Below are 23838 nucleotides of genomic sequence, written 5' to 3'. Positions count from 1 at the left end.
TTAAATATTTGAATCCACAAACTGAAGCATATTACTTCTCTTATTTTTGTCTTATATATATTTTTAATACTATACAAAAAAGTCACTCTTGTAATCTAATAATCACTTTATATATAAACAAGAAGGCGCAATGAAAAAAAGACTTATATTTGGCGCCTAAGTGACATTTAATTCCAAATATATGGTAATGAAAGAATAGTAACATAAAGAAAAATAGGAATTAACAAAAATAGGCGAATATAATAGTGGTTATAACAACGGAGGCACTATATTAATGAATAAACAGGATCAAGTTCAGGTGTATGATCAGATGGATGTGTCTAGAAATAGAGGCTATCGCTCTAGAGGTAGAGGTTTTCACAATGGATCTTTTGGGGGGAAATATTATGAGAACAAAATTAAGAATGTGATTATACAACATACAGGTTCTTATGATGGTGTAGGGGAGAGGATGATAGGAGTAATAAAGGAAATAGTTTCAATTTTGTCAGGATGCAAACAAGAGGAAATAGAATCCGTATATAATAAAATAGAGGAATTAATGATAGAATTCATATCGACACATCCATATGGAACAGGGATGTTTGCTGGGATAACAACGTTAATGTCGACATCCTTGATGAATGAATGTCCATTTTTAATAGGATCAGATCTCACAGCTAGAATAGTAGACGGATCTATTGAAAGATTTTCGTTGGAGTTAAGCCGTTCAAACTATTATTCGTCGCAGCTTTTGCTTAATTTTTTGACAGAATTAACAAATTTCTATGTTTTGAGTCTTAATCAGTTAATATCAATATATAGGTCGTTGTTGAATATGTGTTTAACACTTAAAGATTCCAAGAAAGATCACAACTCAAAATATGACATTTCGGATCACAATTCGATTATTCTGTTTTCAATGTTAGCATACACAATTCCATATTTGCGAGACGAACATAGAAAGATGGGGGATAACTGTGAGAACAAATTATATGGAGAATTTATAAAGGACATGATTCAATTTTATGATTCACATATATATGAATACTGCAAGGATGTTCATATGCATTTAAAAAAAATGTTTAATAATAAATTTGTGGATATTGAATTGTTAGAGAATTCATTTGAGAAGTATTGGAGGAAGTTTTTGGAATGGCGAGATCACGACTCTCCAAAGATTGGTACGGTGATACGTTTCTACCGTTCAACTACTATATCGGACTATTTATCGGAAATAACATCTTCCCACAAACTTGAATTTGGCAAGCTTGATAATTTGGTGTTTGGAAAAGTAAGTGAGTACCTGCCAAAACTTTTGATCAAGATTCCGTATGTAGAAACCATGGAGATTGGTGATTTTCTTTTATTACATGTAATGGATGGAGTTGTTGAAATATTTATGCAGTACCCATTTGAAGCTGCTCGCCAACTATTAAAAATACCAGTTACCTCATCTTCTTATGACCTTTGTTTATCCATAACAATTTGGAACTCACTATTAAATCCCTTTTACTCTTATAACATAACATACGTAAATTCCCTAGTGATAAATCTTATCAAACTTCAAAACTCTGTATTAAACGATATTTGGATTCCAATTTTCATAAACAAACTTGTTAATTACAAGGACGTTGATTGTGATATTACCGAGAATTCTGTTTCACATAATGATAGTATGACAGACTCAAAAATGATTAATGAGAATCAAAAAAGCCAAGAACACAACGTGGTTTTGGAGGAAATTGAGCACTCAGGCAAACTTCCTCTTGAAGATGTTTTTGACGTTGAATTAAAAGATGAGAAAGAGGCGACCAGGGAAACTGAAGCAAAAGAAGAAACGAAAAGGATATTTAATCACAAAATATTTCCTAGAGTTGAAAGTTATTCATCTTTGATGCTTGTAAAGTTGAGAATTCACTTTTCTACTTTATTTTCAAGTCAAGAACTATTTCAAAGTCCATCCCAAAAAAACAATTTTTGGAGAAACAAAAACAATTCACTTTTTTACAAAATTGAAGAACAAAGTTCATTCGCTACTGGTTTTTTGGATTCTGTCCTTTCCGGAATGTCAAAAATTATGCTTCCGCAAACACTATCTTCAATTCCAAATGAAATTTTATATGAAAGAGTCATAAAATTTCCATCTATAAATAAATCAATAAAATCAATTCCAGATTCTGTACACATTTTGGAAGAGTTAAAAAGTTTGAATGATATTTTAGTCTTCAAATTTACCAATAAAAACGAGATTTATGAAAAAAATGACTCATTGATTAAGTATTTAATTTCTATACTGGACAAACAAAGTGGCCACGTTAACGATCAAATACAAGACGATGATGACATTGAAATGTCGAAGAGATTTATGGAGAGGGATGATTCTAATGTTGAAAGAAAACATAAAAACAGTTCGGACTCATCGTCAATTGACGTTCAAAACCATAATACTGATGATACTACTACAAACAACGATATATCAAATGACATTCACAAAGACAAACAAAGCCATGATCAAACTCAAATGAATGACTTCAAAAGTCAAAAGAAAAGAAGACTGAATCCATCTATTTTAGAATCCTCTAGGAATTTTACTTGGACCAGGGATGCACTAATGGACCTGTTATTAATTTCTATTATCGGTGTCGGCGCCAAAAGTCTGACCCACACAAGGCGGTTATTTGGTAATTACATGCATTCACTAAAAGAATGGTATTCAAGTACAATTAACAGTGAGGTGTCACTAAGTGGTGGGGTTTCTGGAAAATACTTAGATGCAACAGGACATCCTTTTTTTGATGCGGTTAGCGATTTGGCTCTGAGAGTTTTGGGTAAAAAGTTGTTTATAGATTCACTTAATTACGTTTTTTCGGAGCGTCTGGACAGTAATGAGAATGGAAATGTTATAGAGGTAAATGATGCCGTGTTAAATTTGGAGCGCTATACAGAAGTTAGACAGTTATCGTGTATACTCACGCTTTGGGGTTGTTTTGGAATACAAAATGACAATGTTTCTACAGGTTATAATATTCAAAAAATGAGGATAGTACTTATGAGTATAGTAGAAGAGTCAGTAGTGAGTCCGCACACAGTGGTTTTGTATTTGGGTTGTGTTTTATTATATTTGAAAGATTTTGTGACTACAATCAACTATTCGCGAAATAAATATATGTATCAGTTATTTATGGATTTTTTTGAGATAATATTGGATATACTTACTAGAATTAGTGTTAAAATAAGTATAGAGGAGAAAGAATTAAGCAGGAATAAAAATAACCATGATAAGATGGACCTAAATGCGGATAATTCCATTGAAATGAACGATGAGAGCAATGACAATAATGAGTTATCTCAGAAATCATTTAAAAATGTTAAGGATAAACTTGTTTTTAGTAAAACAGTTATTATACTCTTAGTTATCTTCACTTCAGAGGAAAAAACACTTATTGATATAAATAATATTGAAAGTGAATACAACGATGGTATCTATATTAAGTTATTAAATAGTGCTGCTTATGATATTTGTTTGATGTATGGAACTTATATCAGAGATTTGGTTAATTCCGATATGATTTTCAACGGAAAGTCTCTCCTAGAGGGCGAATCAATATTACCTTTAATACTTCAAAACTTGAGGAGTATATATGGTTTTTCATTGGAGTCATTGTTGAGTGCAAGTGATGCAAATAAAAGGCTTGATAATAAATGGGTTTCAAAGAAAAAAGATAGCTTTAAAAAGAATTGTGATAATACCGAAGTTAAAGAAAATGATGATGGAAAAGGCAGATATAATGAGAACATTGAAGGTAGCAATTCAGAAATACATTCTGAAAATGGCATTAATTTTTAAACGAATCACGGATAACTAAACAAGTTATCTTTTCTCCTTTAAAGTAATAATATTTTTATATAATTTTCCCAGGGTACTTTTATTTGTTTCTATATATTAATACACATTTTCGGTCAATGGAAATGATTTAGAGGTAAAAATAATTTATTAATCTCCTTATACCATATAAAAGTGTATTTTTGTTCTCAACGGTATTCTCTGCTGTTCAAATTGATAATGAATATACAAATATTGGATTGTTCGGTTGATTTATGTTTTTCCTTTTTCAAAATCAATCCTGCTACTTATTAAATTCTTAATTGTTAATATCTTCAACATATTATTAACTGGGTGTTATATTTAACAGAGGTAAATTAAACATTAAAAAAATTAATATATTGTGTGTTATTCCACTAATAACAGTTTTGGAATGGAGAGGAGCTGCCTAAAATTATGATTTCATAAAAAACAAGCTTTAGTACTTAAAAGAATGGAATTCTTTCTTTGAGCACTTTATTGTACTTACAGCGATTACTGCATTGCTTTCTTTTTGAGATCCCCATGAGATCATCCATCCACTATTTTTATTGTAAATTTTTGTTATTTTCGTTTAAGCATGTGCAGTTATGTTGCTAATAACTGAGAGTAGATAGAATACTCGTGATCATACAGAATAATGATATAAATGAATGAGAAAGTACTCGTGGGAAAGATAATTTCTTGCGTGAATTAGATTATATGGATTTTTTTCAAAAGTTAATACTTGTTATTTTTGGCCATAGGTTTTGTCGCATCATCATATATTCTTATTAGTATGACAATAACTATCGTAATTTTATTTTATTACTACTTGGATTTTCTTATTTATTTATGTGGATACATGCAATCTAATAAGGTTAACTTATTGTGTGCATTAGCGTGAAAAAGAACAAAAAAGAGAGAAAAAATAATATCTTAAACATAAAATGAGGAATTTGACTGTGAAAATATAATTTATATTTTAAATATAATTAAATGCTATATTTAAATTATTTCATTTTTTATTTCTCTTCCCTTTCTCCCTGTGAATTAAACGTCGAGGGAAAAATAGTTTTAAGAAAATGTACTTGCCCCGCCTATTTATGATGCATGCAATTTGTGTTCTTCCTATTTAAACAAAATAAATAGCCACAATAATATAAAATGGATGAGGATTTTAAGAAAAGTGATGTTGATGATGGAGTTTGTAAGAACAAGTTGAATAATGCCTTTATTCCTGAAATAAATGAAAAAAGCAGAAAAATAGCAGAAGAACTAAGGATAAAATCAATATTAGACCTTTATGATACAATTTCAGATGGTAAAGATGTGATAGATTTGATGTCTTTTGAGTGTTCGTCTGTTAAAACTCAGATTACGTTGACACATCATCAAAAGTTGTCTATTCAGTACTTTATTCCATTTGCAATAAGAAAAGCAACGAAAATGGAAATAGAGGACATTCCAGATAACAGCGATAAACTGATGGACTTAATAAAGATTAATTATAATTCCGCCCCAGTGTTGGTTGAATTTAATGGCAAGATGTGTTTGTATTTTACAAGAAATGGCTTTTTGGAGACGATGTTAATCTATTTGAGACTCCCAAATGGTAAAAAATATCCATTACCAATTAAATTCAACTATCATAGGAAAACAACCGGAAGCGATAATGTTAACATTAAAAGAAGCAATACTATTGCTAATAACAAAGGCAGGGATGGTATTGTATCTAAATCTTCCCTTAAAAAAGAGAATAGGCAAAATTATACAATAGGGCCGCAAATGAACAGGGCAATAAATAATTATTTAAAAAAGAAAGAAGAGCTGAGAAATGGTTATGAAAATGAATCAGGTAAAGGTGAATCCAATATAAAGTTGGATCCAGAGTGCACGTTTAAACCAAAAATTATCAAAACACTTTATGAAAAATACAAAAACAAACTTAAAACACATCCACAAACCAAGAATAACGAGTGTATGAATATGATTAAAAAGTTCTTGTTGCTCGATAATAATGATAAGGATGAGAAGGTTGAATCTTATTTTAAATCAGTGCAGGAATGCACATTCCAACCAAATATAGATAAGTACATAAATAACATGGCTACTATAAAGGAAAACAAAGTTCAGAAAAATGAGGATAAACAAAAAGGCGAGAATAATGATCAAACAAATAATGACAGCAGCAATGGATTAATGGAGAATGAAATTGAGTTGATAAAGGAACAAACACTAGTGGACTTTGAGAAGCGAAGGGAGGAACTGGTTGAAAAACTAATTCAAGAGGAATGGGATAAAAATGTACTAGTATTGTTTGAAGGTGAATACAATTTAAAGTATTCAACTCTAATGCCCTTAGAAGACATATTAAACACTGACTCAGACTTGGAAAATAACAATAAGACAGAAAATGACAAGGAGGGAAAGATCATAAATTACGAGTGGGAAACACGCGAACAGGGCCCTATATATAATAGATCTTTGCGTCAGAGATTGAGACAAAAATTCGGTGGAGACACTAATATCAAAGAATCAAAGGCGAGAACAGAATATAAAAAAGAGACGAAGAGATACACCCCACCATATAAGTGGCACGAAGATTTGAGGAGTGAAAATGACAAATACGTATTAGAACAGGAAAAAATAAATGGTAATTCAAGGAAAAACAATGAATGCGAGACTGAAATCAAACAATTCGACGGTATAAGATGGGAGAGATACATAAGACTCAAAGATAGACATTTAAAGAGCATTCCTGTTGCAAATTATAGAGTTGTGAGTAATTTGGACAAAGGAGTAGAGGCAAGGGACTTTTCGAACATAGTGAAGTCACTAAATGGGATTTATGACATAGGAACTCCAATTACAGTAGTGGGTGTTCGCGAAAATATAATCAAATATTTGGAAAAAGAGTTATCGAAACCGTTACCTGATTTGTTAGAGTTGTATACAAAGTAGTCGTAAAAAAATGAATAATTGAGAACGAAAATATAATTGATGGCTATATGAGTAAAAATATCATAACGCGGAAAATGCGTGTTTTGTTATTTAACTCAGTTAATGCTTTTTAAGTTTAATAAAACTAAGTATATTCCCGTTATTTGTGTTTTGTTTTTTAATACTCTTCTTTATTTTTTTTGGGTTAAAGTTGTTTTTTGAGAAATAACTATTTTTTGACTTTACATCGACGCATGTTTTTGTCTCTATATTACCTTTGTATTTAATTTCGCCAAAACTTGATCTTAATTTTTCCTTTACATAAGTAAGAACATTTGGTATGCATGCAAAAAACAAATCACATGCAAGTGTTTTGGCGGTATTCCGAGACGAACTATGGCTTTCACTATTGTTTATGTTTTCCTTAAAAACAATATTCCTCTGAATGGATATATCAGCAGCCTTTGAAATTCGATTAGAAATATATTCAATAAGTTTGTCCTCGTTAAGGGTATACTTTTTGTTGTCACATGAGTCATTATCATCATCTGCAGATGCGGTAAATATGACAATTAATAAAGAGAAAAGGTGGAAAAGTGAGTTATTAAAGTGGAAAAACAGGTAAACATACTCGAAATTGTATCGCATATAGTTGAAATTTTTTCTATAACATTGGGATTGCGTATTAGCCTTTTGTAAAATTCAACTAATTTATTTTCTATTACGTCAAATGAACCAAACTCGCTAGGGTCATAGTTTTCCCTGAGATTGTAAATATAGTATTTTGCTGCGTCAAACAGGGTTGTATTTAGTTTACTTTTGCTTTTTACATAGGCAAGTATAGATATAATGAAAAAAGCAGAATCTACCAGTGTCGCGACGCACATATTAAAGTTTGAAATACACTCGTTGTCAACAAAGGCTGAGGGAACTATTCCATTTAACCTCTCTTTATGTTCATATATGTCATAAACTTGATTTGTGGCTGTATCAATTATGTACTCGCAAAGTGTGTTCGTTCTTGTATGGGGAAGAATTATGGTCTCCAGTTCACCTTTCCCCGCTAAATTTTGGCACAGGAGCTTGGGGAAAAGTATGTATCTACAGTCTCTGTGTGTCATCAGTTTTCAATAGCCTTATTGATAAACATATATTATGTACTTTATCTTTGATTAATGTGCGACTTTGTTTTACCTCCAAATTTTCGTCAGCCCACCGGTAACCCGGCCTCCTACCGCCAGATGCAGGGTAGATACCAGTGAAACCCGCCAAAAGGCACAGTTTAGATTATGATTTGTGGACAGTATTAAAAAATATACACCTATAGATGCATGTAAATTAACTACACCTGTATATAGTAAGATCTTCCTTGTGTGTTCTGTTTCCTTACATTTCAGTTGCATACAGACGGTCTCGAGTTTCTAAAGCAGACTTATTCTGAGTTTTCATTAGATAGACACGCACCAAACAGGAGAGGGCAGCGCCTGGTAATCTGTGATTGTATGAATTTTATGATGTAATTTTGGAGTACCGATATTTTGATTTGATTTAACTCTCCATAATTAGAGTTATCTAGTCGGTGACTGTTACTGTTTTTGAGTTCTGTTTGGCTTTTGCGAATCTGTGCGTTTTCAGCGTTGAGGATTATAAATGGCAATTTCTCTCTAAAGTGGGTATTTTGATGCAAGATGTGGCATAATCACAGAATTTTTAGTGGAAATTTTATATTGAGAGTCTTGTTTTTGTTTGTATTTTTATCCAACTTAACTTTTATTGTATTGTCTGAAAGTATACTTTGTGGCAACCCCGACATCAGACATGAGTGCAAGTATGCGAATTTAAAAATAGGGAAAACACATTATCTAATATCCTGTCCAGATTCGCAAATTCAAAAGGAGAGTGAATCTGGAATTGAAAGAAAGACTAAGAGAATAGTTTTGATTCACGGTCTATTGGGGAGTTTAAACACATTTTCTAGCTGGAGCAAAATATTAACAAGTAACGGTTACACGGTATTGACATATGATTTACTGGGACACGGTCAATCTGAGTGGAAAATAGCTGGTTTCATATCCGTAGAAAAGCTTGTGCTACAACTCACTCAGCTTTTGGAGGAAATTGGATGGGCAAATAGCAAATATAAAATCTCGCTTTTAGGGGTATCGTTGGGTGGTTTGGTATCGTTAAAGTACACAATAGGGCACGCGGATAATGTTGATAAGTTGGTTTTAATGTGTCCTCCGGGACTGATGACACGAGAAGACTCACCTAAACTTTACGAATTGTCAAATTCATTTGAAGCGAGATTGCTTTCAAATGTTCACAGGTACCAAAGAGCGTTTAGATGTGGTGTTAATTGTTTGTCCACTTTTGGTGTTTTCAAGTTTGAAAAAGGGATATCTAAGAAAGAAAAGAATGCACAGATTAACGGTTTGCACAGAGAGATATCTACATATGTTAAGATTGGTGGAAATAATAATTTATTTGAGAGATATGCGGACTACTATGAGCTGTCTAAATTGGAGGATAAGGTTAAAATAATGTTTTTTTGGGGCACAGAAGACGAAATCGTTCCATTTCGTTCTTCTGTAGATTATTTGGCACAACACTTTAACAGTTCAAGAATAGTAGTGTTCCCGTTTATCGGACACATACCAAAATACAACATGAACTTCCCCATAAACATTGCAGTAAGGTTTCTAGATGAAGTTAATGTTGAAGAAATAGGAGTTTCTTTAGGGGTCGTTGAAAGCTCCGTATATTTTTATGACTATACAGTTAATATTATTAAGGGATTCAACTTCACGTATTCAGGAAACAAGGCAGTGCTTCAAATAGATGATACAAACTACTCAAGTGACTTCTTTGACATTAAAATGTGTAGTTGTTGCTTTGAAGGGTACATCTTGGAAAACCTTCCTCAAGATAAAGATCTTAATTTAAACAAATGCAATTCCAGCTAGTATATTAATGGCCTCACGGAACGCTCTTTTTAACTGTCATTTGTTTTTGAACATTTTCAGATTTAATCACATGGTTTAGTTGAAAGTTAATAATTATAGTTTCGCAAAGTTGATATGTTTTGTACTTGTACATATTTAACTTACATATTGGTAGTTGCACAAATATTAGAAATATCAAAAATTGGAATATGGTAAACCCCCACTTGCACATTTATTTAGTTATTAGTTGCCTAGCCTCTGATAAAACATACGTAAACTTACGGAAAACAGTTCGTTTCTAATTATGCTTGCCATGGTTTGCCAGTTACTGCTCGGCGGAATTTGCTTCACATACCCATCTGCACAAAACGAAAGCATGAAAAACTTCTTTTTTGGAAGTTAACACCTAATGTTCATTTTTGCGTAGCCGGCTTGGAACAAAATCAAGTAATGAAGGGATGTTAACGCCAAGTGCCATTATCTATCCCTCACCACTCATAACAGATACCCTGAACATACCTCAAGAACAATCACCAGAGTCACAACGAATTTGAGTTGCATCCTTACATCTATTTTACCTTTACCTGGTCTCTCTCAGTGGTTTTTTATTACAAAACAAAAAAACTATCTTAACCAGTACATTGTTTGCCGCCGAAACATGCATCCGGTGGGTTGGAACCTGCAGGGCAATCCGGGAAACCAAGTGCAGTGTTAAGTAGAAAAGTATTCCGTGTGTAGGGCGGAGTAGGACTTCGCCATTCTGTTCCCATGTGCTTCGAGGACAGCGAATGGCTGACAGAGAATAGTATAACAAACATATGGAAGGGATCGGTGTTGACGGGAGAGACGGGCTGAGCGAGCCGGGACGAGGCGAGGCGGAATAAAGGATACGGCGAGTTGAGATGATACAGCACAAAAACGAAAATAAACTTTGGGAGTTGGAAAGGGAGAAGTGGGTATTAGTAATATATTTATTCAGTTACTACAAAAATGAAAATATATAATGGGTGAAGGCAGGATAAGATACAAACGAAACTACTTATTCAGATTCTTTATTATCGCAGTTGTCCGCAGTCCTTCCCTCTCCTTTGCTTTCTTTGTTCTCACCTTCACCGCTGCTTTCAAACAGCTTTCTATTAATTTCAACGGCCTCTTCAAATTTTTGTTTGAATATATCTGCCTGTTCTGCCTGGCCGAACTTGAGTGCAAACTGCTCAAGTTTCTGTTCTTCAGAAAAATCCTGCACGGTCCAAACCCATATCTTGTTGCTGCCGCTGTTTGGCGTCAATTTGCAAAAACTGTCCTTCTGAATGACATAGTGGTTAGCTACAACCTTGAGTGTTTTTTCCTGTCTAAGCAAAAATCTTATTTTCTTCGTTTCCTTGTGTTGAAGCAATTTGGCGTTCCCGAGACCTCTCTCCTTCCACTCGCCATTTACGTATCTATATAGCTTTGCTCTGTGATTCCAAAACTCCTCCTCGTCCTCCTCGCCTGTCATCACTTCCACCTGCGTAAGCTCAACCTGGGGAGTATTCCAATCACCCTCTGTTATTTCTTCCTCCGGGTAGTACCTTTCGTCTCCACTCCCGTTTCCACCGTCTCCAGATGCAGCATTATTGTTCTCGTTCCCTGCACCGCCATTTACCTTTTGCTCATCGCTTTTGGGATTTTTCTCCAGCGTAAACTTTTTTTCCATATCCGACATAACAACACACTACAATAAAATATACCAAAAGTACGAGTAACTTCAAACTAATGTAAATCCAAATTCTGCTTGTTGACGCACCTTGTATGTGTACTGAACAAATAGACGCGTTGTCTACACGGAACAAAATAAAAAGAACTCCTCAAACTTATATAAATAGCGCCTTCCCCAGTTTGATTCAATCCTGTTCTTTACCTCGTTCCTCCCCTTGCTCACTTCTTTCCCCCTTTCAAACTCAAGGCTCCAACTTCCCTTGGCTTCCTCTTTATATTGATATTTTTAATTTCCCTACCACTTTCTCGCTTCCGCCTTCCCACTTTGTTAATTTAAAATTTAGCTGCCTGTCTCATGCCTTTAACCTGAGTATTTACTTTTTGTCTACTTAATTCACTTGTTTAATCGGTATTTATATTCTAGACTACTGTTGCGGAAAGCCCGCCTGGTGTATTGTATATGTATGGTATATTATTTAGTGGTGAGGATCATTAGGTACAGTCGAATGTATGAGAGGGAATAATTGAAATAGAGCAAGACAAGACACATTTGAAATCGTAAAATGTAGTGGATAAATAGTAAAATTGAACAGAAAGTGTGCAGTGAGCGAGTGGTAAGTAGAAGGAGGTGATGATTCGACGCGAGGGTGGAAGTGGGCAGGGTGCACCAGCAGCGATGGAGTTAGTTGCGGTGCCTGTGCGTATTCGCGGTAGACGCGAGCGCGGGAGCCCGAATCCGTAGATTGTAGATGTACACCGACTTCAGATTCGCCCCGATAGCACAGATCCAAGGGGTGAAATGGCCGGAGGCCCTTTGTAAGTCGGGGCTAGTTGCAACTTGGCGCGTGTTTTGCGTTCCCGAAAGGACTGGGGAATAAATAGGTGAGTACTCAGTTTATTTGGACAAATTAATGCTTTTGTGTCCACCCTGCGGCTCCGACAGCGCCTGCGTTACCACTCAGTCCGACTCGGCACGTTCCTGAGCTGCGGTTCTGAATTCAGAGTAGAGCCTTGTGTATAAGGAAGGTATGTTTGCTGAGCTCTACCTAAGCAATAATAGGGGACTCGTTGGTGCCAGTTGGTAAAGCTAGTCCAAGCGAATTGCACATGCAACTTATATATAAACTAGTTTGCTGAATTGACTATAGAATTAGACTTTTCCAGTATGAATTGCTTTAAATACATAACGTGCAACTCAAAGCAAACCAAAACGACAACGACAGCGGCTATTACGAATGGCGAGGCTGAGTTAACAATGCATTTGTTTGTGTTTGCATCCAGTTCATACAAAAACCACTCGGAACAGTCCGGAGGAATGCACTCGTTCAAGGATTGATCGTAGATAGAGTCACCTACGCACTTCCTTCTAGCTGGACAATTCGAGTCCGCATCCGGGCTTCTATAGACACCGCCTCTCACGTCCCGATACTTGAACTTTGGGTAAAAGCCTATTTTATTGTGAGCGTAATCTACCACCACTCCATATGACTTTAGAAACAGAGACCCGAAAAGTATTGGCGGGTCTTTCGACGATGAAGTGTAGTAGGAACTGTACAAATAGTCGTCGTTCACTGGAATATAGGTGTTTTTCCCCATCAGATTGAGCGTTGAATTTAATAGACATAGGTAGTTCTTGTTGTCGTAGTTTATTAAGTAGTCATTCAGATGTATATAAATGTATTCACCGTCATCTAAACTGGTGCCGTTGTCGCCTATAAAGTATACTCCAGACTGTTTAAGCCTGAACGAAATTGTCGGCAGAGGAACTTCTCTGACGATACACAACGAGGAATAGGGAGGAATTGTGTTGTTATGTGCGTTCCAGTCATCTACGTTGCTTAAGTTCTCTTTGTTGCTCGGACATTCCAGAGGCAACCACTTTGTTAATCTGGTGAACAGAAACGGCGGAACGGACAAACAAGTAGAGGACAAATCGAGAGCAGCCAGCCAATTTGAAGAGATAGTTTGGAACAGATTCGAACCGCACACTTTAAAGTCGTATATCTGAAATACGCTGTATGCATCGTCGTACATAGATCCTGTTTGCTTTGGTTCGCTCCATGAAATTAAGTCTTTGTTCCAGCTCTCCGGATACGCATTTAGGTATACATACGAGGACTTGTGGCCGGTGAAGTCCAAATCAAACGAGTATTTTGTGGTATTGTAAAGTATCAAAACATCATTCCAAATAGACAGTCCTCTACAGGAGACGGAGGAGCCTGACGTTTAAGTCAATAAATGTCAACATCTTATGTTTCAGCCCACATTAATACTGGGTCACTTCAGAAAGTCCCTTGATATCAACATTCATGGGATTCAGACCCGAAAGATGGTACAAGTTGAGGGAAATCATCACCAGTAACCCAAGACGTCGTGACGAGATGCAGGCCGAAATCTCAATGCTATGTGCGTTGTCGCAAGTCCAACTTACCTACAAAACCTATAAATCCGTCAAACACGTGAAATGAGGGCCAATTGTTACCGTTACCGAGCGAAACACTGCTCCTTACAAGTTTTATCGGGAACTCCTGAATTGTTAATTCAGGAGTCATCCAAGGAAGAGTGATCACGTCGTTGCCCTCCAGACTATTTTCCAACACCCTAACACCGTCATAAGTCCTTATGTATTTGTGATAGTACGAAGCGTATTCCAAGTTGTGTGTTGGATCCGGAAAGTCCCTCCTTTTTTCGCACACATATGGGTAAAATCCTAAATTGCATTTATTAGCGTTAAAGCACCATGATGATGTAAATGAGTTGTATGGGTTGTAACATCTTTTTTCGGAACCCAAATTCTTGTTATTTGCGTTGTAAACAAAGTGAAAGGCCAATTTGTCCTTGCCACAGGCTTCCGTGTCTTCTTGAAATAGCCTTATTCCATCGTTTACTGTATCTACAGCCAACAAGTACGTGCTATTTCCTATCTTTAAGTTAAGTCCAACCTTATTGCTTAACTTATCAATAACAAGGGGAATTCTAGAGTTATCCTCCACGCATTCAACTCTGTCGCCGCTTTTTACCGACAAAACACAACAAAATAAAACAAATGCACTTACTGCTGCAAACATTACTTTAACACCAAATCCCAAATCTTAAATATTGCTTGTTGTCTTCCATAGAAACTGCCTTGTGCCACGATATCACAACAATTACTGCCCTCTACATACATATACATATACTCGGCTAAAAGTCATTATTTTCCTATTTTCTGCCGTCAGCTTTAATTTTATATTATTCAAGCATCGCTGTGAGTGCGAGAAAATAAACAGAAAATACACACTCGGAATTATTTTGTTCGAGTCTTGACTAAACCAAAACCTCCTCTTCGCATTTCTGAACAGAGCTTATTTAATGCCACTTAAAGACAAACGTATCACGAAACAGTGGTCTCCTCGCACCCAAACTAATGAGACGCAATTGAAACATCTTCACTTATCCGCAAAAACATCGCCGATTAACAATCGTACTCCTCAAAATAAAACTCTACTATTTTACGCTTAAATTCAAAATAGGCGCCAAGCCCGGTACCTCTTTATTTATTTATAAGATTAAGCCGTGTATATTTCCATTTAACAAGGTGATGGTTATTTTTCTTTTGAAAACTTCAACCGGCATCAAGAAGCAAGATGTGTCTGACTATATTGTATCTAGTCCGTATAAATTTAATTTACATGTACTGTGTCCCTACTTGGTTTGCCTTGCAATTTGGTGTCTATTTCCTTTTTTAAATTCAGAGGGCTGCCAACGCCTGCTCCGCAGTTTGATTTCTCCGAATTGGGACGAAGATACAGACTGGAGTTGCAGCTGCACGCAGTGATTCCAGGGGAACGAGACGCACTGAATTTGAGCAGCAGGCCTGTGAAGCCGTTGAGTGCGGTCTTTTCCCTTTTTGAGTTTCATACTTCACTTTTTCATTAGTTTCAATTTTCAATTTTCGGCTTTTTTTGACATAAATTTTGCCACATGAACTCCAAAGCAGAATGTTCGAATGCGAACATACAGCACTGCATTTTTCATTTATTTAAATTTGTGCACTTAACCGTTTATTTTTTTGAACTGGCAGTGAAGCGAATATTTGCATAATTTTCCGATTTGCATCACACACTATATAAACACACTTACTAGTGTTGTCTTCCCTTGTACATTGTATTTGAAATTTAATGGCAAAGCGAAGATAAGTCCTGTGGTCAAACTCATTATTAGCAGTGGTTATGAAATATTGTAAAATCTAAGTAAAATGGCAATAAGAAAGGAGAACACCATCTGGAATTCAAGACTAATACTCATTTTTATAGTTAAATGTGCAATTTTAATTACCTTTTTAAATGCATGTGTAATGAACACTGATAGCATTAGTTGTAAAATAGAGGAAATTAATAACTACTATAATAGCGAACTACTGATTGATGGGTTTGAGCACTTATTTGAGAGAATAAGCAGTAAACTTATAAGGGAATACAAAATGAATTTAAAAGAAAGCGAGAAAGATTTGAAGCATGTAAAAAATGTCTCAGTTGACGACAGAATTAGTAACTACATTCTAAACAATGAAAACAAAATTATCAGAGGAGTAGACATCAAAAATGGCATTTATACGATATTAAAAAACTACAACGAAAACAAAAACTCAAGAGTTTTCCACTCTGAGCCTTTAAATAACAATATTATTAATAGCGGACTTTTTAACTTATTCCTCATTCCCAATGAGCTTATTTAAAAGCAAACAACAGTTCACTTAATGACAACTTACCTCTTTACTCTCGGATGAGTTAATATCCTAGACACAAATCTTAAACAGTTTCATTATAAATGCTTAGTTACAAATAGCCTATAATGCACGATCATTTAACTCCTATTTCTAATCTAAACACACTCACTATTCTAAGTGTACCTGTCCATTGTCGTTTCTGAGTCCGATCAAAAATAGCGAAATTAAAGGGAAAAAAGTATGTAAAAATATAATATATATAAAGAAAAAAAAAGATTAAATAGCATTTCCTGCTTGGTAAAGTTAATCAAACGACCATAATACTAGAAGATAAATAAACTATTTTTCAATATCAGTTACATTTTGAAATCATAATGCAATTCTCTCTCAGTTTAACAACGGTCTTCTGTTATATTCCAAATATCTCTTTATTTCGTCGTAACTTATCAATCCATCATTGTCGACATCAGCAACGAATAATAACTCGTCAGCCTCTTCAGGTGTAAGTGGCGATATTCCCTTTGTAGTCAACAGTTGCTTGAGTTCCAAAGTTGTAATGTAACCACTGTTATTTCTATCTAGAAGTCTAAATCCAAGTCTAATTTCGTCATCACGACTTAATCTCAATATCTTCATTCTCGCTAACCGTCTGAATTCATCAAAATCTAATGTACCGTCTCCATTTAAGTCAAAATCTTCCTTTAATTTCTCCAATTCGCTGTCTATGTGTTCACCTGTTATTTCAGCAGCAGATGCCTCATGTCTCGAAAATGTAACAGTTCCATTATCAAACGCACGCCTTAAGGCAATAATAAGGTCATTTAATCTAATCTTATTGTCACCGTATGTATTCAGTGAATCGAACAACCCCTTTAATGCCGACTCGTGCTCCAATGTTAGATCTGTTAAACCATACGGAATTCTTCTCGCCTGGTATTCCTGTTTCGTTCGTTTAGAATCACCTAAAAATGGACACGTGTGACCCTCATCAAACATATTATTGTTACTTGTTTCTCCCTGAGTCTTGTTCTTTTCTATTGCAAACTCTACCATTTTTGCTATTTTCTATACTTCACCAAAAAAACAATAGAGAAAAAAGAAAAACCACTAGTAATCGTTATTTACCTAATCTCTCTTTCGTGCCTGTCCTTTAAAACCAATTAATGTGATTACTTACGATCTTATCGTATTAGAAATGTATGACGGCTAAAAAAACTAAAATAAATAAATTTGTGTATCTTAAATTATTAGACAGTTTTTTAAACCGTCCCTTATAACATAAACAATCCGTATATTGTTCTATGATTATTATAAAACCAAAAACGCCTTCTCTCGCTTTTTCCCATGCCATTTCCCATTTTTACCTTAGACATGTACATTATAATTATTTTGTGTGCATTTGCCGTAACCGCCATACTAGACACCGTACTGATTGTTACCGCCGCTTGATCTTATTTGAATAAAAGCCTTGTACAGTCTCAATTTGTGAATTTTGTCTGCAATTTGGAGAAAAGATAGGATTTGGTTGTATTTGTATATTGAAAACAGGACTTTGTTTTGTATAATGTTAGCCTGGAGAAGCCCCCACGCACTCCTTTTTTTCTTGAGCAGTATCTGATTCAATTTTATTAATTGAATGACTCTTTTTTTGTTCTCAACGGTCTTCTTCTCGCAGGCTGGTGCCAGCTTGTCCTCGCTCTTTTTTTGTAGGTCTTGTTGAACTTTTAGGGACAAGCAAGGCCCTGTTGAATCAACGACGTTTCTGTGATTGGCCTTGTTCGAGATGTGCCCCCTGTTAGTCAGTATAGACGACGAAACGATGTTGTAACTTGTTTTTGTTGATATTCTTGTGTTCTTTGTCTCCCTGTCGCTTTTGACGTCAATTATGTTCTGCACATTCTCCTCTGAGCAGTAGACATGATGTTTTGTAAAACTTGTTATATTTGAAGAGACAACATCCTCTGATGTTATTGAGGATGTTAAGATATTTGGAGAGCAGTTTTGACTAGCACAACTACTGTTATTTGAAAAATTTATCTTGTTTTCACTGCTTGTGCAGTGCGTTGGATAGTAATCGGTTGAAACTAATGAGGAATTGTTGTTCTCATACCTTAATTTATAGTTATTTAATATTTCAATGTGACTGTTGAATATACCTCTCTTCTTCGTTAAAGCTTTCCAGCGATAATAAACCCTTCTTAATTTAACTTGATTATAATAATAATCAACGTAATTATCCCCATTATTTGGATTACCTGCTGTGTTACTATCTAAACAAGTAAAATTGTCATTCCTGTTCTTGTTATTTATTTCAAATGATAAATTATCAACAAAATTTGTCCAGTAATTCATTTTTTTCCTATTAATTATCCTGTTCAAATTATTTATACCCTGTTCGTGTTTAAACGTTAATATCCTTTTCTTTATTTGTAGCAAGTCGTTCCTATATAATAATTCGTTGTCCGACGTACTTGTTACATTTGATTTGTAAGTTGTTATACTTGAGTCGTCTTTACAACCCTGATCTGTTAAAACGTAATTTAAATGCAATCTACTGAATGAATAATACAATTGCTTTAGATAAAGTTTTTTCAACAAATTACTGAAGCTTTGAATATAAGATTGATAAACTATTTTTCTCATTTTTTTACTCACTCTCTCAAACATCTCCTGAGCTACAGTCTTTTCTATATAATTAGTACTGCTAAATAAATTTTTTGAAGTGTTTTTATTTAACTTCCAAGTTTTTATATTGTTATTTATGTAATTGATCCACTTTTGCGTATCAAATGTAGATATACATTTAAATTTTATATTTTCCAACTTCTTTCTAGAACCTTTATTCCCAAAAAAAAAAACCGACGTTCTACTCTTTTTCTTATTTGTACTCTTGTTCTCCATTTTCAATTCATTATCCACTGAAATACAAAATACACATGGATCTATTATTGATATCTCGCATTTCACTATTGATGCTATTGATATACACTTTGTTATACAATACGGGTATTTTATTTTGTGACAAACAAACATATTTGACTGTATTAAACAGTACTCTTTGCTCCAATATGTTCCAAACAACGGATGCCTCTTTTTTCTGAGCATTATGCCATAATAACCCGTTATAACTGGAAAATTATTTACTATACTACCACTTAAATTAACGAGATCGCTCAACTCCATATTTAAACACCCATCTTTTTCGTCCATTTTTATTTCTAGTCCTAATTCAGTCGCACATTCCTCACCTGATTTTGATGTGCTCCCCATTTTTATTCGTTTACAACTTGATTTCAATTGCAATATCCTTTAGTTCTGTACTTTATTTAAAATAACCTCTTGCCGTGTTTTGACCTATATGTATACATATATATATCCTTTTTATTTTATATCATTCATAAACGTCCTCTATTTTAATATTCACAGGGGGATTTAATACTTATGTATATTGTGTGCCCCCGCTGCCACTTAATTTTTAAATGTGCTTGCTTTCTGTAAGTATTTGTTAACACTTACTTGTAGTTTTTATTCATATTCCTAATTAGTGTTTTCGCTATATTTTAATTCAAACATAAGTTATAGCACTTAATCGTCTTCAAATCCCAAACTTTTCGCTTTCTACCCATTTTTTTGTTTACTAAATTCAGTGTTACATGCGTTATTTTTTTTTATGTTGCCTGCATTTTTTTTGTGTCTGCTTACTTTTTGCATGCACATTTTTTTGTGCATGCAAATATTCAATTAATTCAATGGTACAAATAGTATTGAAGTAAAATCTATTATACATATTCAATAAAGGTTTCTGAATATTTTAGCTTTGTCTGTTTCAACCATTGCTCATATGAAGCGAATAGTACACATACTGATGACTCTGATTGAAAAATAATAAAACCAAGCTGGAGGTTAACGAGTTCGCTTTATATCAAAGAGTGAAGCATACCATATTACTCATTTGAACACTATATTTCATCCATTCACTCCGTTAAATCGACAAATAATGCACCTGAAATAGTTTTTTGAAATGCTATTTTCAATATTCACCTTGAATTTTCTGCTTTTTTCGTTTAAATGAGATATTTTAACCAAACACTCGTGATGGTAATTATGGCTGCAGTGGTGAACTATAACTTTATTACAAACCTTATCGTTTTCATGGTAGAACAACTTTAAATTGCATAGTGAACATTTTTCATTTTTAACATTAATTATATTTGCTTTCGATATGTTATCTGCGTAATCGTATATTTGACTGTTGAATATCTCATCATAATAGTTCCAGTAGATTGAAGACAAGTTCAGTTGTGACTTAAGATAATCCTCATGAACAGTCCTTTTTGAAACAACATTACCACTTGAATCAACGTTATCACCTGCTTTGTTTTTTCTACTTTCAATTATTATATTAAAGTCATTCGCTATAGCATCAAAGTTAATTTTTTGAATATAATCCAAATTAAAAGGTATACTGTGCCAAAAGCAACAACTATTTGTGTTTTTTTTTGAGTCCAATTTATTGATTACATTATAATAATAATCACTTTTCGTAAATACAAGACCCTTTAAATACTCCTTATTATGGGATAGCAACTCTCCTATAGGATTATCTATAAAGTAATAATACCAATACAACAAATCCTGAATGCATTCATTATCATTATGTTCAATAACTATTCTCACCATTGAAACGAATATATTATCGCTACATGCATTAAAACTCAATATTAATGATAAACAACCGTAAACATTTCCATTTTCAATTAGTAGATTAAATGCATCTATTTTTTTTCCCATCAAATACAAAATAATTGACTTTGCCTCTATAACAATGCAAAAATATTCATTATCGTATTCATTTTTATGTTTAGTAATATAGTCGTTCATTAATTTTAATGCGAGCTCGTGGTTAATTAGGCCAGAATTCTCTAAAATATAATCAAGTAGTAAATGACTTGAATTACTCAAGTGCAATTCTACTGTTTTTAACATGTTTTTCTTCTGAAAATTTTCTAACTCTTCAAAATTAATATTACTTCCATTCTGATTCAGTAATTTCATATTTAAATTGCCTTCTATATTGTTGTATTTTTTCTTATGCTTGTTGTAGTAATATCTCAGGTGCTTCATGAATATAAAAGAATAATACTCACTTGCATTTAACACTTTATAGTAGCGTTCGCATTCATTTGCAATGTTATTCAAAAGCACTCTCTCCACAATGAGTTTGTTATCTGTGTTTAATATACAGTACACACTGTTCATGATAAATTCTTTTATATTAATCAACTCATTCTCGCTTAAGCTTATAAAATAGTCCAATGCTACACTCTGAATTAACTCTGTTGATGGATAATCGCTCATTAAATGGAAGCAATACTTTATCAATTTATCCAGTCCTGTTTTAATTCGTAACAATAAAGCGATGTAGCTCAAATAAAAGTAATATTCATTTCCATTTATATCTCCACCATCATTACCCACCTGAGGCGTTTTACTCGCGTTTTTATTCTTATAGACGCAAGTACATTTAATGTATCTCTTCAAGTTACAGTTTTTGTTTTCCATATAATTGATTAAGTTAAGAAAGATCTCTTTTTCCTTGTTGTAATTCAACAATGTCTCTTTAATTGGAAAACTTTTAATCACATAGTAGAATAAACTGGGGTCCTTTTTTAAAACTAATTTTAAGAAATTAACATGCCAATTAACGTCTTTTATACTTGTATACAACTCCAGAAAGTAGTTGGATCTTTTTACATACTGAATAAATTCTGATAGCACTCCATAATAATTAAATATGTCAACATAAATATCAAATTCATTTGTACCGTTTTCTATAATAGAATACTTTGTTAGAATATAGTCCAACAAGTCAAATGAAACCTTCTCTTTCTCTGTATTTATATACTTAATAATAAGATATATCTGGAACTCCTTTGATACTTTAGCATCAAGCAAACCAAATATATTACTCGATAATTCATCACTTTTTATTCTACTCAAAAGTAATTCCTGTTGAGAGCTATAATCCACAATCAAATAAGACTTATTTTTGTTTTTATGAATCAGAAGTTGACTTTTTCCTATTTTCAAGAATTTAGGTTTGTTTTCATATGACAGTAAATTTACATACTCTTTGTTGATAAATAACTTTTCACTATTACCCTTGTTAATATCATCATCTTTTAAATAGTAATTATACTTTTTACAGTATATTTTGTCGTGTTTAACAATTCTGAACAGAAAGTCAAACGTAAAAACGCTCAACTGATCTTTCGAATTTACCAATGTTGCAATCACGCATGTATACTTTAAATTAAACGGATCTATACTTATTTTTGATACATCAACTATTGAATATGAGTCGTCTAATTTATATACCAACTTTAAATTATATTGTACTGAATTTTCGATATTGTTTAAAAAAGCTTTATTGTACAGAAAATCAGTATTATTGTATTGGCAGTTTACCATCTCATATTCACTATCCTTTTTTATTTCAAGTAAATATATCACATTACTAACCAATATATAAACATTTTCAAACATGCAGTATAGATTTATGTCGCAATACTTCAGACCTTGATCTATCTTGATCACTCCACTTAGGTTTAATTTTATAATTACATCGTCGTAATTTAGATCATAGACAAATAGCTCAAAATTAATGCACCAAATAATGTAACTATCGTCTTTTGTCCATATTAAATTGATTTTACTATTTATCAAATCAGTGTTTCTCAACCTAATTAGTAATCTGCTTTTGTTATCCTCATTATTCAGCAACTTAAAATCACCATTTTTTTTAATTAGCAAGCTTTGTCTTGACTTTTTGTTTACAAACATATCAAATACATTTTCCTCGTCATATATTGGTTTTAAATCTGTTGTGTCTTCGCAATTACTGTTTAACGAAAAATAATATATCTCGTATTTACTCTTGTTTCCAAGTATATGAATTCTGTGGTCTCTTTCGTTGTATATAAGCTTTTTTGTGAAATAAAATCTTTTTTTCAATCTAAAGTTATTTATTTGTCCATAGGTCCCGTAATTATTAAACACAAATAGCTCATTTTCCGCAGTTGCTATTATTATATACGAACCACTAATATCTATGCATGATACATCATAATCAACAAGTAGTTCAAACAATTCCTTGTGAAACTTATACTTAATAGTTACAAGTTCCTTACTGTGTTCGTCCTTTTCGCTAAATTCTCCATCTTCAACTTTTATTCTATAGTACATTTCAAGCTATCAGTTAAATGTGACATTTAATACACCTTAAATTGATTCAAGTTAAAGCAGGAAAACTACTAACACCCACGATCTATACCTTTAATGCTTTGCGGCTATTCCATTTAAATAAACCCATTTTACTGCTATTCATTCCCTTATTAATCTTTGCCTGAATAATGAAACAATACGAACACATGCAATTCATTTAAAAATTGTTATTACTAACCATTGCATGCATGTAGCATTGACAACGAAAAATTAATGTTAAAATAAGTTTAAACATTGTCCATATAAATATAATTTGTAACATCAAAAAACATTGAATTAAGATAACAGTTACGCCTTTCTTTCTTGTGGTATAAATATAAAATACACTGGGAAGCATTTCTATGCAGTTTTGTGACATGGGATGAGAAATAACATTTGGCGCCTTAAGAGTATGGCGGAACACATTTTATATAGAAAAGTTGCAAATGAATAGGTTAAGT

General features: G+C 33.5%; 10 protein-coding genes across 10 annotated transcripts; 4 read left to right on the top strand and 6 right to left on the bottom strand.

Moving 5' to 3' along the window:
* Nucleotides 1–310: 310 nt before the first annotated feature.
* On the top strand, nt 311–3829 carry FG386_001189 (uncharacterized protein; the record flags this gene model as incomplete). The annotated part of the gene is made up of 1 exon (XM_067340582.1): nt 311–3829. The coding sequence occupies one exon, from the start codon at nt 311–313 to the stop codon at nt 3827–3829; it is 3519 nt and encodes a 1172-aa protein (XP_067196650.1).
* Nucleotides 3830–4990: 1161 nt separating this feature from the next.
* Nucleotides 4991–6787, top strand: FG386_001188 (uncharacterized protein; the record flags this gene model as incomplete). The annotated part of the gene is made up of 1 exon (XM_067340581.1): nt 4991–6787. The coding sequence occupies one exon, from the start codon at nt 4991–4993 to the stop codon at nt 6785–6787; it is 1797 nt and encodes a 598-aa protein (XP_067196649.1).
* A 99-nt stretch (nt 6788–6886) lies between these two features.
* FG386_001187 (uncharacterized protein) lies at nt 6887–7887 on the bottom strand (the record flags this gene model as incomplete). Its single annotated transcript, XM_067340580.1, has 2 exons — nt 6887–7314; nt 7398–7887. 2 exons carry the CDS (start codon nt 7885–7887, stop codon nt 6887–6889), a joined length of 918 nt encoding a protein of 305 aa, XP_067196648.1.
* Nucleotides 7888–8454: 567 nt separating this feature from the next.
* On the top strand, nt 8455–9729 carry FG386_001186 (hydrolase; the record flags this gene model as incomplete). Its single annotated transcript, XM_067340579.1, has 1 exon — nt 8455–9729. The coding sequence occupies one exon, from the start codon at nt 8455–8457 to the stop codon at nt 9727–9729; it is 1275 nt and encodes a 424-aa protein (XP_067196647.1).
* Nucleotides 9730–10747: 1018 nt separating this feature from the next.
* On the bottom strand, nt 10748–11413 carry FG386_001185 (Ran-binding protein; the record flags this gene model as incomplete). The annotated part of the gene is made up of 1 exon (XM_067340578.1): nt 10748–11413. The coding sequence occupies one exon, from the start codon at nt 11411–11413 to the stop codon at nt 10748–10750; it is 666 nt and encodes a 221-aa protein (XP_067196646.1).
* A 2395-nt stretch (nt 11414–13808) lies between these two features.
* On the bottom strand, nt 13809–14474 carry FG386_001183 (uncharacterized protein; the record flags this gene model as incomplete). Its single annotated transcript, XM_067340576.1, has 1 exon — nt 13809–14474. One exon carries the CDS (start codon nt 14472–14474, stop codon nt 13809–13811), a length of 666 nt encoding a protein of 221 aa, XP_067196644.1.
* A 1169-nt stretch (nt 14475–15643) lies between these two features.
* On the top strand, nt 15644–16123 carry FG386_001182 (uncharacterized protein; the record flags this gene model as incomplete). The annotated part of the gene is made up of 1 exon (XM_067340575.1): nt 15644–16123. The coding sequence occupies one exon, from the start codon at nt 15644–15646 to the stop codon at nt 16121–16123; it is 480 nt and encodes a 159-aa protein (XP_067196643.1).
* A 378-nt stretch (nt 16124–16501) lies between these two features.
* Nucleotides 16502–17167, bottom strand: FG386_001181 (calmodulin; the record flags this gene model as incomplete). The annotated part of the gene is made up of 1 exon (XM_067340574.1): nt 16502–17167. One exon carries the CDS (start codon nt 17165–17167, stop codon nt 16502–16504), a length of 666 nt encoding a protein of 221 aa, XP_067196642.1.
* Nucleotides 17168–17530: 363 nt separating this feature from the next.
* FG386_001180 (uncharacterized protein) lies at nt 17531–19384 on the bottom strand (the record flags this gene model as incomplete). Its single annotated transcript, XM_067340573.1, has 1 exon — nt 17531–19384. One exon carries the CDS (start codon nt 19382–19384, stop codon nt 17531–17533), a length of 1854 nt encoding a protein of 617 aa, XP_067196641.1.
* Nucleotides 19385–20080: 696 nt separating this feature from the next.
* Nucleotides 20081–23359, bottom strand: FG386_001179 (protein with RING finger domain at C-terminus; the record flags this gene model as incomplete). Its single annotated transcript, XM_067340572.1, has 1 exon — nt 20081–23359. The coding sequence occupies one exon, from the start codon at nt 23357–23359 to the stop codon at nt 20081–20083; it is 3279 nt and encodes a 1092-aa protein (XP_067196640.1).
* Between the last annotated feature and the right edge of the window lie 479 nt (nt 23360–23838).

This window comes from Cryptosporidium ryanae (assembly GCF_009792415.1).
Source record: "Cryptosporidium ryanae isolate 45019 chromosome Unknown contig_21, whole genome shotgun sequence".
Taxonomy (NCBI): Eukaryota; Apicomplexa; class Conoidasida; order Eucoccidiorida; family Cryptosporidiidae; genus Cryptosporidium; species Cryptosporidium ryanae.
The sequence above is the reverse complement of the archived record's forward strand: the minus strand, read 5'-3'. Positions and strand labels throughout refer to the sequence as shown.